The sequence below is a fragment of the Rousettus aegyptiacus genome, unplaced genomic scaffold (genome assembly GCF_014176215.1).
Source record: "Rousettus aegyptiacus isolate mRouAeg1 unplaced genomic scaffold, mRouAeg1.p scaffold_m13_p_4, whole genome shotgun sequence".
NCBI classification, from domain to species: Eukaryota; Metazoa; Chordata; class Mammalia; order Chiroptera; family Pteropodidae; genus Rousettus; species Rousettus aegyptiacus.
In genome coordinates, this window is record NW_023416307.1 from 115938093 (window position 1) to 115951243 (window position 13151).

At 34.3% G+C, this 13151-nt stretch overlaps 1 protein-coding gene across 22 annotated transcripts in view; it reads left to right on the forward strand.

The window, feature by feature from the left end:
- Nucleotides 1-13151, forward strand: part of PBRM1 (polybromo 1) — a 99277-nt gene that overhangs the window by 42582 nt on the left and 43544 nt on the right. For all 22 annotated transcript variants that reach the window (XM_036219239.1, XM_036219235.1, XM_036219242.1 and 19 more), the window contains 2 exons: nt 2588-2864; nt 4979-5084. In XM_036219239.1, the coding sequence (XP_036075132.1) occupies nt 2588-2864; nt 4979-5084 (383 nt within the window). The remainder of the gene's footprint in view (nt 1-2587; nt 2865-4978; nt 5085-13151) is intronic.

Genomic DNA, 13151 nt, shown 5'->3' on the forward strand with positions numbered 1-13151 from the left:
GTTTAGCTCTGCAGTTTTTCTGGCAGCCAGAATAAAAGTAATGGGCCAGTGGCTCAGTCTCAAAGGCAATATAACAATCTGGAAAAATGTAAACAAAATAACAAAACTGAATTTCTTCAAAGATTACTAAGTGACCTGAATAACAAAAGTTTTGCTTGTCTTTGAGGATGGAAACCAGTTATATGTCACTCTCTTAAAGCATGAATGATGTGAATGGAGAAAAGATGCTATTAGTATCATAAGTCCTAAAACAGTAAACTTCAGTTATTAGAGCAGTTTCTTAAATACAGTTAAATTTGACATTTTGAGTATGTCATATTCAGAGTTGCCTAAGGTCAGAGATATTCAAGGTAGAAGAATGGACCAACCAACCACTCATCATTCTTTTACTTTTTGACATTTTCCCTAAAATTTAGTTTAAAAGTTTTCCTCCTCTTTAAAAAATCTTGTAAAAATTTGCCCTAGAGTCGCTGTCAGATTATAGTATTTGTAGTTTCATACAGAAAAACCTAATGGTAATGGGAGTAGTGTGGTGGAACTAGGAAGCAAATAGAACATATCTCCTTTTGGTTCAGATAAGAGCCTCAATTGAATTGTTCTGCTTGGTATTCCTGGAATGAGGAGTAATTTCATTCTGAGTTGATTATTGAAGAAACCTTTTAATTTCAGAGTTTTAAAATTAAATTCCTGAGTCTTCCTTTTGAAGTTCAGCCTGCACAATCGAGATATAAAGAAACTATATTTGACTTTAGTAGTTTTAGGTATTCTGTCATATCAGATTCAGGTTCTGAAATTTTTCTTTAGAGGCTTCCTGAAAGTTAAAGTCATCTGTGTCCTAGTCACTGCCTAGATGTGGAACTCTGGTATTGGAGCTTTGTCCCTTGTTCCCCTTTCATTATTCACTTGCCAAAGTCTTCAACTGAGATTACTCTTCCTCTCACATCATTGCTCTAGGATACCTCTTTGGATAAATAGTCTGCTAAATCAAACAACTCCTAGATTGCCATCATCTCACAATCACTTACTTGACATAGACAAAAATACTGAGAGGAGGAAATAGCAAGGATGATCCCGGGCCACCAAGGGAAATGAGCAGTCTGAGTAAAGAGACAGGTGATGAAGATGATCCCAGTCCTAGGAAACAGGTTCTTTTTCTCTCCTTAAAGAATCACTTTCAGGTTCCCTTGAGCCCCATGATTCTAAGAAGATTCACATTTCTGAGACATTTTAAATTCTTGACTTAAAGATAAATATGTATTATCTGTTAATTATTCTTTATTGAATTTTGTTTTTTGTTTTTGTTTTTTTTTTTTTAAAAAAAGCATATTTTGAAGGTTGGAGAGCAAATACCTAGCCTTTGACTTCTTGACACAGCAGTAGAGTAAGTGGTGGTCAGATAACTGGACCTAGGAGACCCATTCAGCCACATAGTTTGCTTCAGGAATGAGCTTCTTTCCCTTTATAAAATAGGAAACAGATGAAAAATATTTATCTCTAAGTACTACATTATAGGATCTTAGTAAGTGTCTGTTGATTAGAAACTAAGTCATAAGTAATTTCTTTTAATTACCTACTGACTGTTCACTTGGAGACTGCTGGTTCAAATCTGGCTAGATTTTATCAGTGTCCTGAAGACATACAGTGGGCCAGAAATCATATTGGAAGATCATTTCTTCTAATTATTCACTGGACTACTCACTTGGAGCAGGTCATTTAGCCTCTCTGAGCCAGTTTTCTCAACAATTAGGAGATTAGCCTGTGTGTTCTTATGGGCCCCTTTTGAACTCAGGTTCTAATCTGTGGTCCCTTGTACTTTTTTCCATACTATTCACATCTGTTTCTTAGCATCATGTCTCACTAGGAAAATTTGGAGAAGAAAATATGGATTCATACTCAAAGATAAAATTTTACTCAAAAGCTTAGCTGAACCACAAACCATTTATTCTTTAAGCTAGGTTGGGATTGTGGAATAATGCTGATAGAGGGAAGGAGCAGGGACTGACCCTGACAGGATAAATGCAAGATAGACTTGTACCTACTATAGAAACACTAGTCTGGCAGACAGCCTCCCTTTGTTTTCTGGTATCAGGATGTGCAGGTGTTCAGAGTGATTGTCTTAAGAGATTAAACACCTTTTTTCTGTGCGTGTTTATTTTTTTGTTTGTTTAGTAAAGACTTTTAAAAGCAATAGAGAATCATCTTTCCTCTTTTGCTTTATTAAAAATGAAAAAATATATTTCAGTCGGTAGTAAGATTTCATTTTCTTTGGCTGTGTCTGACAGGATCTTTTTTCAAGCCTTGTATTTCATAAATAGGCTAAATAGGTTGTCTGGTGTTCATTGGCTGCTCCTGCCAAAATCACTATGTTTTAATGATTTTGGAAATTTTCCTAGTATTTGCTCATAGCTTTCAGCATGTTTACTATATTTATGGCATATGTAATCAATAAATTGTAATCATAATGAAGCACCTGCCCATAAGATTAATTTGTTATATTTCATGTTCACCTTTGCATATGTATATTTAAAAAAAAAAAAAAAAACCTGAATCTGTTCTCATTTTTTTCCCTTTTCTACACCTCTAACAGTAAAAAGAACATAAGAAAGCAGCGAATGAAAATCTTATTCAATGTTGTTCTTGAAGCTCGTGAGCCAGGTACAGGCAGAAGACTTTGTGATCTGTTTATGGTTAAACCATCTAAAAAGGACTATCCTGATTATTACAAAATCATCTTGGAGCCAATGGACTTGAAAATAATTGAGCATAACATCCGCAATGACAAATATGCGGGAGAAGAAGGTATGATAGAAGACATGAAGCTGATGTTCCGGAATGCCAGGCACTATAACGAGGAGGGTTCCCAGGTAAGAATATATAAAAATCCTGGAGTGGACACATTTTCTTTTGGGTGCCTGTGGAATAATGCATTTTGAGAGACCAGGTCTAGAGGCCTAACTTAGGTTATTCTTCTCAGTGACTAGCTTAAATACTTTATCTTCTCTTAAATGTTTAAAATGGGAGGCAGTACATTATAAAGTTTAAAAGTTTATACTCTGTTATCCTAGATTTGAATCCTGTTCTGCAAGTTCCTGTATAAGTTATTTATCTTTTCTAAGCCTCATTTTTCTCATCTTTAAGTTGGGGATAATAATGGTACATGCATCAAGGTGGTTGTAGGATCTAAATGAGATAAGTATACAAAGCATGTAACAGTGCCTGGGATTTGAATAAGCACTCAAATGAAAGACAACAGCATTAAAATCTTTCATAATCATCATTACTATCCTCAATAGCCATACTTCTTCAAGGATTGTCTGTAAAATGGTATGATTATATAAGAATGAGAATATTCCCATAAATGCACCTCTAAATAATTGATTTTGTTATGAAGTATCTTGATTTTCAGTTTTTTATCAATGTAGCTAAGAGACATTCTTTGATATTTTTTCTGTTTCATATCCTTTAATTTTTTTTATTAAGGTATAATTGACATATTAGTTTCAGGTATGTAACATAATGATTCAGTATTTATATATACTGTTAAATGATCACAGTAAATCTAGTTAAGATTTATCACCATACATAGTTACAAAGTTTTTTCTTATGGTGAGAACTTTTAAGATCTACTCTCTTAGCAGCATTCAAATATGCAGTACAGTATTATTAACTGTAATCATCATGCTGTACCTTACATCCCCATGATTTTATACCTGGAAGTTTGTACGTTTTGCCCCACTTCATCCATTCCACCCAACCCCCAACCCCCACCTCTGGTAACTACCAGTTTGTTCTCTGTATATATGAGCTTGGAGGGTTTGGGGGGTTTTTTGTTTGTTTTATGTTTATGTTTTTAGATTACACATATAAGTGAAATCATATCGTATTTGTCTTTCTCTGACATTTCATTTAGTGTAATGCCCTCAGGTTTCATCTATGTTGTTGCAGATGGCAGGAGTTCATTTTTTATGGCTGAATAGTATTTGTGTATGCGCACACATGCATGAGCACACACATACCACATTTTCTTTATCCTTTCATCCATTGCTGTACACTTAGGTTGTTTCCATATTTGACTATTTTAGTGAACATGAATGGGAGTGCATATATATTACTGAGTTTTTTTTACCTACTTTAAATCTCCCAGAAATAAAATAACATTTTTAAATCATTTTTTTCTTCTATTATATTTGACTATGAAATAAAGTAGGCACTGAGGGTGTTTATGATCAAAGAAATGGTTCTATTGAAGGGGTTTACACTGTCCTCAGTGTCATTGGGTAATGTGCCCTTTGTCTGCCACAAGTAGAGAAAAAAGGCACTCTTAAGAGATGGTCAAAGAAGAGAGGTCATTTATTCCTTCAGCCCTCTGCCCTGATAGCAATCAGGGTGGACAGAGCCTCTGCAGGGGGATTTGGGAGGCCAGTGGGTGTGTAACCTTATTCTCAGCTACATTATACCAGTCTTGACTTAGTCTTCAGAAAGAAAGATCCTAAGCAAGGATTGTTGCATTTCACAGATCAGATTCCAGACTGTAAACCCACACTGATGCTAATTTCCTTTTAAAATTGGGGTTTGATATAGTGCTCTTCAATTAACAGAAATTTTTAATTTTTAATTTTCATTGAGCTAAGTCTGCTACCTTGAGGGTCCAGTGGAAGAGATTTATGAAGAAAACAGCACATGTAAATATAAATATATTTCAGAACTTTTGTAGAAACGTAAAATGATCCTATTATAGTAGTTCTCAAACTTTAGCATGCATAGCTACATTATAAATCACCTGGAAAGCTTAAACAACAACCAATTGAGGCCTAGGCCTACCTCACAGCGATGTGATTTTGTTACTTGGTAGTGATCTCAAACTTTATTTCTTTAGTTCCAAACTATTCTAAGCTATGTTTTTAAAACTTCTTTATGGACGTATATTTCAATAGGAAGTGTTTTAGAAACTCATTTTAAATATATTTATGGAATATAGGTTTACAATGATGCCCACATCCTGGAGAAGTTACTCAAGGATAAAAGGAAAGAGCTCGGCCCTCTGCCTGATGATGACGACATGGCTTCTCCCAAACTCAAGCTGAGTAAGGCAGCTTTATACTTTGTTATTTAGTGTAGTCTATCAAGGATAGATTACTGGTGTACTGAAATAATATTTAATTGGTCAATATATTTGAACTTGCACTCTAGCATGGAGTTTCTTCTCTTCTGTCAAGCATTCTCTTCTTTATTTTAAGCCAACTATAGAAAGTATGTGAGAATTGAATATAATGTCATCAGTTTCATTTACTTTCTTGAATGTGGTTGGCATTTTGTAAATGTTAAATAATAAGAATAGATATTTTTTCTAGCTATGAAAATGGAATAGTATGGTGGCAGATTTTGTTTTTGTGTGTTTGTTTCCTGATTACTAAAATTAAAAATGAGTCCCACCAGCTTCTCCTAGACAGAATTTGAGAGGTTAGAGATGTCCAACCACTGTGCTGTAAATTAAGTCAGCTGTCTTTTGAGTGTGTTCCATGGATGGTGGTTATATTAAAAAATGTGAGGGAAGAGAAAACAGTAAAAGTAATTAATACCATTGAGCTAAACAAGAGGTTTCTGTCTTATTTAAATAATATAAATGAAGTAAATACCAACAAATGGTAGTGATGTTGTCAAATATTTTTTAAAGCCATATTTACTGAAAGGGGGAAAAACAAATAAACCTGGCTTTTTATATGAAATGGCTGAAACTGAATTTTACAATAGCTTTGAATATGATTGCTAAGTGATGATTCCTTCTTGTTAAGATGTTTGTTTATTTTTTCATGGAACTGTAAAAGCATACAGATGATTTACAGAAATGAAAACCTACTTTTTAGAGACACAAAACCTTTTAAAACTAGAACTAATTAGATTAGTTGAGTTAGGAAACTAAAGATGGATCAGTCTGTCAATAAATAGATAAATAGATAATTTAACAGTAACTATTTAAATATGTATAAATACATATACATTATTAAGCTCAAGAAAAGGAGATTTTATTTTTTTAATTTTTTTACATTTTTTTTTATTATTATAGTGACATTGGTTAATGAAATCCAATACATTTCAGTAAGGCATATATATGTATTGCATTGTGTTTTACTACCCATAGATTTCTTTCTGTCACCGAATATTTGATCCCTTTTACCCCATCCACCTACCTCCTTCTTCCCCCTCCCTGCTATTCTCTGGTAACCACTAGTCTATAGGTCATGTCCCTGAGTCTCTGTTTGTCCTTATTCGTTTGTTGCTTTTAGGTTTATATACCACATATGAGTGATACCATGTGGTTTTCAACTTTTTCTGTCTGGCTTATTTCACTTAGCATGATTATCTCGAGGTCTATCCACGTTGTCACAAATGGCAGTATGTCATGTCTTCTTATGGCTGAGCAGTACTCCATTATATATGTGTACCACAGCTTCTTGATCCAGTCGTCTGTTGTAGGACACTTCAGTTGCTTCCATGCTCTGGATACCGTGAATAGTACTGCTATGAACATTGGTGTGCAAGTATCTTTTCGGATATGAGCTTTCAATTCTTTGGTGTAAATACCCAGTAGAAGGATTGCCGGATCATATGGTAGATTAATTCCTAGTTTTGGTTTTTTTTTTTTTTTTTTTTTTTTTTTGAAGAATTTCCATACTGTTTTCCATAGTGGCTGTACCAGTTTGCAGTCCCACCAGCAGTGTATGAAGGTTCTTTTTTCTCTGCATTCTCTCCCACATTTGTTATTTCTTGTCCTGTTGATAACAGCTATTCTGAAAGGTTTGAGATGGTATCTCATTGTGGGTTTAAATTGCATTTTCCTAATAGCTAGCAATGTTGAGCATCTTTTCATATGTTTGTTGGCTATTTGTATGTCTTCTTGGGAGAAGTGTCTGTTGAGATCGTCTGCCCATTTTTAATTGGATTCTTTATTTTTCTGTCGTTAATGAGTTGTGTGAGTTCTTTGTATATTTTGGATATTAGACCCTTATCAGAGGCATTGCTTGCAAATATATTTTCCCATTTGGATGGTTGTCTCTTTACCTTGCTGACAGTTCCTTTTGCTGTGCAGAAGTTCTTTAGTTTGGTGTAGTCCCATTCATTTATTTTTGCTTTTACAGATTCATAAAATCTTCTCCAAGGTCCTCGAGTTTTAGTTCCTGTGTATTCTTCTATGCAATTTATTGTTTTAGGTCTTAAATACAGGTTCTTAATCCTTTTTGAGTTAATCTTGGTGTGTGCTAATAGACAACAGTCTATTTTCATTCTGTGGCTTTCCAGTTTTCCCAGCACCATTTATTGAAGAGGCTTTCCTTTCTCCACTATATGTTTTTGGCTCTTTTGTCAAAAATTATTTGCCCATATAAACATGGATTTACTTCCGTTCCACTGGTCTGTATGCCAGTTTTTCTACCAGTACCATGCTGTTTTGATCATTGTTGCTTTATAGTATCATTTGAAGTTGGGCAGAGTGATGCCTTCAGCCTTGTTCTTTTTCTCAGGATGGCTTTGGCAAGTCGGGGTCTTTTATGTTTCCATACGAATCTGATGATTTTTTGTTCTATTTCTTTAAAATACCGATGAGATTTTGATAGGGATTGCACTAAATCTGAATAATACTTTAGGTAATAAAGTCATTTTAACTATGTTGATTCTTCCAATCCAAGAACACGGAATATCTTTCCATTTCTTTGTATCTTCAAATTTTTTTTTGGGGGGGGGGTCCTGTAGTTTTCATCATACAAGTCCTTCACATGTTTTGTTAAATTTATTCCTAGGTATTTTATTCTTTTTGTTGCAATTGCAAAAGGAATTTTTTTTCCCACTTTTTTTTATAGTTCATTATTAGAGTATAGGAATGCTATGGATCTTTGAAAATTGATTTTTGTATCCAGAAACTTTACTGTATTTGCTTATTGTTCTTGTGAAGTCTGTAGGGTTTTCTATATAGAGAATCATATGATCTGCAAATAGTGACAGTTTGACTTATTCATTTCCCATTTAGATGCCTTTTATATCTTTCTCTTGCTTAATTGCACTTACTAGGACTTCCAATGCTGTATTGAATAATAGTGGTGAGAGTGGACAGCCTTGTCTTCTTCCTGATCTTAAAGGAAAGGTTTTTAGTTTTTCGCCATTAAGGGCCCCTAGGATGAAGCCCACTTGATCGTGGTATATAATCTTTTTAATATGTTGCTATATTCAGTTCACTAGTATCTTATTTAGGATTTTTGCATCTGTGTTCTTGAGAGAGATTAATCTGTAATTTTCTCTTTTTGTGTGTTATCTTTACCAGGTTTTGGTATCAGAGTGATACTGGCCTTCTAAAATGAGTTGGGAAGTATTGCTTCCTCTTTGAGTTTTTGGAAGAGTTTGAGGAGAATAGGTATTAAATCTTCTTTGAATGTTTTGTAGAATTTTCTGGTGAAGCCATCTGGTCCTGGACTTTTACTTTTTGGTAGGTTTTTGATGATTGTTTCAATTTCCTTACTGCTGATCAGTCTATTTAGATTTTCCAGTTCTTGATTCAGTCTAGGGAGAGTATATTTTTCAGAGGCATTGCTTGCAAATATATTTTCCCATTATTAAATTTGGTGTTATATACTTTTTCATAGTATTCTCGTATGATCCTTTATATTACTGCATCTGTCATTTCCCCTCTTTTCCCTGATTTTGTTTGTTTGTGTCCATTTTTCTTTAGTGAGTCTAGCCAGGGGTTTGTCAGTTTTATTAACCTTTTCAAAGAACCAGCTCTTTGTTGCATTTATTTTTTCTGTTTTTTTGTTTTGTTTTGTTTTCAATTTCACTTATTTTTGCTCAAATTTCGATTCTTTCTTTCCTTCTGCTCAAGCTTCATTTGTTCTTCATTTTCTAGTTTTTTAAGATGAAACATTAGGTTGTTTATTTGGGCTCATTCTTGTTTTTGGAGGTAGGCCTGTGATGATATGAACTTTCCTCTCATCACTGCTTTTGCCATGTCCCAAAAGTTTTGATATGTTGTGCTATCATTATCATTTGTTTCTGTGTATCTCTTGATCTCTCTTTTTATTTCTTCTCTGACCCAGTAGCATGTTGTTTAATCTCTGTGTATTTGTGGTTCTGTTAGTAATTGCTTTACATATATCAGGGGTCCTTGATTGGGAGCATAGATGTTATTAAGTATTATATCTTCTTGGTGTATGATTCCCCTTGTCGTTATGTAGTGTCTCTCAATATCTTTCTTTACCTTTTTTATTTGAAGCCTGTTTCATCCGATATTAGTAGTGCTTACTCCTGCTCTTCTCTGGATGCCATTTGCCTGAAATATCATTTTCCACCCTTTCACTTTGAGTCTTTATTTGTCCTTGGAACTGAGATGTGTCTCCTGGAGGCAGCATATGGTTGGGTTTTGTTTTTTGATCCAGTCTTCAATTCCGTGCCTTTTTATTTGTGAGTTCAGTCCATTTATATTTATTGAAATATGAGGTTTTCCTATAGCCATTTGATCTTTTGCTTTCTGGTAGTTTAGTGTTTCCATTGCTTCTTTGTCTTTGTGTGTCTGTTTTCTTAATTTTGTTTGGGTTTTGTGGATTTTCCTTCTGGTCTTTCTTGTTTTGTGTTATATACTTCATTTCTGAATCTTTGGCATGTGGTTACCATTACAGATATGTAGAGGATAGTTATACACACACACACACATATACATATATACACATATACATATTAGTCCATTTTCTCATTTGTGTACCTTATCTCCATTCCCCTTTATGAATTTGGATCTTTGAATCCTCCCCTTTTCAGTCATTGTTGTCTTATTTTGCCCCTATGTATGCTGAACATTCATTATTATCTTGCTGTAGCAAATCTCTTCTTACTGTTTAAGATTATAATGCCCTGTTCTTAGTAAGGGTTGCACTCCTCTGCTTCTATCTGCCTACTAATTAACTTACATATAGTTGTGTATTTTTTTTTGTCATTTCGTTTTAGGTGAGCTGACCCCTTTTGAGTATTTCCTGTAATACAGGCCTTGTAGTGGAGAATTCATTCAATTTTTATATGTCTGGAAAGGTCTTTAATTCTCCTTCATATCTAAAGGAGAGCTTAGCTGGATACATATATTATTCTTGGCTGGTAGTTTGTTTCATGTAATAGTTTGAATATTTGATTTCACCCCTTTCTGGCTTATAAGGTTTATGCTGAGAAGTCTGAGGATAATCTAATGGGTTTTCCTTTATAGGTTATCATCATCTTTTCCCTGACTGCCCTGAGAATTCTTTCTTTGTCGTTGATTTTTGATAATTTTAATACAGTGTGTCTTGGAGAATGCCGTTTTGGGTTGAGATAATTGGGTGTTCTATTGACTTCTTGAATTCCAAGGTCCAGCTTATTCCTTCGATTTGGGAAATTCTCATCCACTATTTGTCTGAAAATGCTTTCTAATCCCTGTTCTTTTTCCTCCCCTTCAAGAATTCCCATTATTCTTATGTTTCCTTTCCTGATGGTATCAGGTAGTTCTTGTATTTCTTTTTCATTACTTTTCATTCTTCAGTTTCTCTCTTCTGTTTTAGTTTTAGATTTCTATCTTTGATGTCACTGATTCAAGTTTGCTGTTTCATTTTTCATCTCTTTGAGTGTGTTCTTCATCTCCAGAAGTTCTATTTTTTTTTTTTTTTGAGGATTTCAGTCTCCTTGCTCAAGAACTCAAGAACTCATTCTGCTCATCTAATTGTTTTTTTTCAATTCCTGAAATTGTTGATATGATTTGTTTCAGATCTCATCAAATTTTTTCAGAAGTACCATCCTAAATTCTCTGTCATTTACGTGACATTTCTATGTCTGTAAGCTTAGTTTCTGGAGCTGGTTTTTCACTTTGGATTTTCATGGTATTTAATGGACTATTTCTCCACCTGGGTATTAATAGAAGTGTATTTTTTTAATCAGAATAAAAGATTTATTATATAAAGGTATCTCTTTAGCCCATTGGTAAGATGGTATTTTTCTTTTGGTTTCCAGTAAATGGTGACTAACTAAACCTCTTGGATCCCTGCTTTATATAAAGTCTTAATGATGCCTTTTGTTTTTCCTTATATATATTCAGTCATTCTCGCTACCCTCAGTCTCAGTCCTTGTCAGTGTTAGAGACAGTTTTGGTAGTGTTTGCTCCAATTTCCCTAGGGCTCCATGGTGTTCAGTCTTGGAGGACATGGGGTGTGGGGCCCTCTGGGTTGGGGGATGGGGGCTGCAGCTCAGCCTCCTGTTTTGCAACCACAGCTAGTAATAATTAATATGTGTTTCTCTGCTGTCCCTGCTTCTGTGCTGTTCCCACTTCTCTTCTTTCTGCCCTGATCCCTGGGTACTGCTATTGTGTGGAGCTCACAGCTCTCCCATGCAGGGCTATTCGGGGAAGCTGCCACACCTTCTGCCCATCCCCTAAAAGGAATTTTCATGTGTAATGTTAATTTCCTTTTCATTTCTCTGTTTTACATTATGGAAAATTTTAAGCACATTCGAATATAAAAAATGGTACAGTGAACCACCCATGTATGCTATACTAGTTACAAATCAGCATCATCATGATTGTGTCACACTTAATTCCTATATTCCCTTTTTTCTCTCTCTCTTTTTTTTTTTGTTTTAAATTATTTTAAAGGAGATGCAATCATGTCTACTTAGTTTATCCTGCATCCATAAAATCCAGGTATAGTTGACCTTTGATTAGCTTGAGGTTTAGGGGCGCATGCCTAAAATCTCTCACATCACTTAAGTGAGCTCTCGTACACAGATTCCCAACCCAGAATCAAAAATACTGTTTTCAGTCCAAGGTTGGTTGAATCACAAATTTGAAACATAAGGACACAGAGAGCCAGCTGTATATTTATTTTTAAAAAGTGCATATGCAAGTAAGTGGACCTGCACAGTTCAAACCCATGTTGTTCAAAGGTCAATTGAATTTTGTTCAATAACTGTGAAGTCATTATCACACCTAAAAAATTTAGCAATTTCTTAGTTTCTTGATCTCATCTAATACCTGACAGATTTTCAGATTTTACTGATTGTCTCACAAATATACTTTTACAGCTAGTTTCTTCAAATCAGGATCTAACATATATACATATATATAAATACTTTTAATTGTTATAATCTTAAACTCATAATCTAGAGCAGTCTCCCTCCTTTTTATATCTTTATGCTATTGACTGTTTAGGAACCAGGTCACTTTCTTGGTCAGTCCAAAATTCTGGGTTAGTGAGTTTACTTCCTTGTGATATCAGTTAACTTTTTCTTATGTTACCCTTATTTCTTGAAAATGGAAATTAATTCTAAAGGCTTGACTAGATTTCATTTCAGCTTGACAAGGCTACTTCATGATAGATTTTCTACATTTATATTGCATCATATCTTGGGGCAATGTTTGGTTGAGGTAGAATCCAAAGAAGATCTACACATTGCATTTGATTAGTGCTTCTTTTAATCTGTAAATTCCCCTCCATCTCTCTCTTTTATTTTTTTCTTCACAATTTCTTTGTTGAATAAAGTGGGTTTGCACTATAGTTTCCCACTGCCTGGGTTTTGCTAACTGTGTCCCTTTGCTATAGGTAACGTTCTTTTTGTCTTTTGTATTTCTTATAAATTGGTAGTCGGAGCCAGAGACTTGATTGAATTTTGACTTAGATTTGATCCCTGTCTCCTCCCTTTGGCACAAAAACCAACTTCAGAGGTAAAAATGGTCTTCCATCAGGTAGCTTGTAATATATGGTTGTTTCTGTCCGTATATTAACACTTAGTACATTAATTCATTAAAGAGAGGTAAAAATAGTGGTAGTTTAATGTTGTCACTCCTTATTTACTAGTTAGAATATTTCTATATAGAGAAACTTTGCTTCATCCAGTATTTAATTACCTGGTGGTACAGTTTTTTGGTTGATTTGTCTTGGTTTTTTTGTTTTGCTTTTTGAAAGAATAAAAACTAGGTTTTCTTCCCCTTTATTTACAGTTTTCAAAATAATGCATTGGTTTACTAACATCCTTTAACATTTACCCAGTTGTTTGTTCATTTTTATAAATCATTAATAACTACGAGATTTAAATATATTGTCAAATTTTAACCCATTGTAGTTATTGTCTTTATTGATGTTCATGTTGTCCCAGGCTATCTG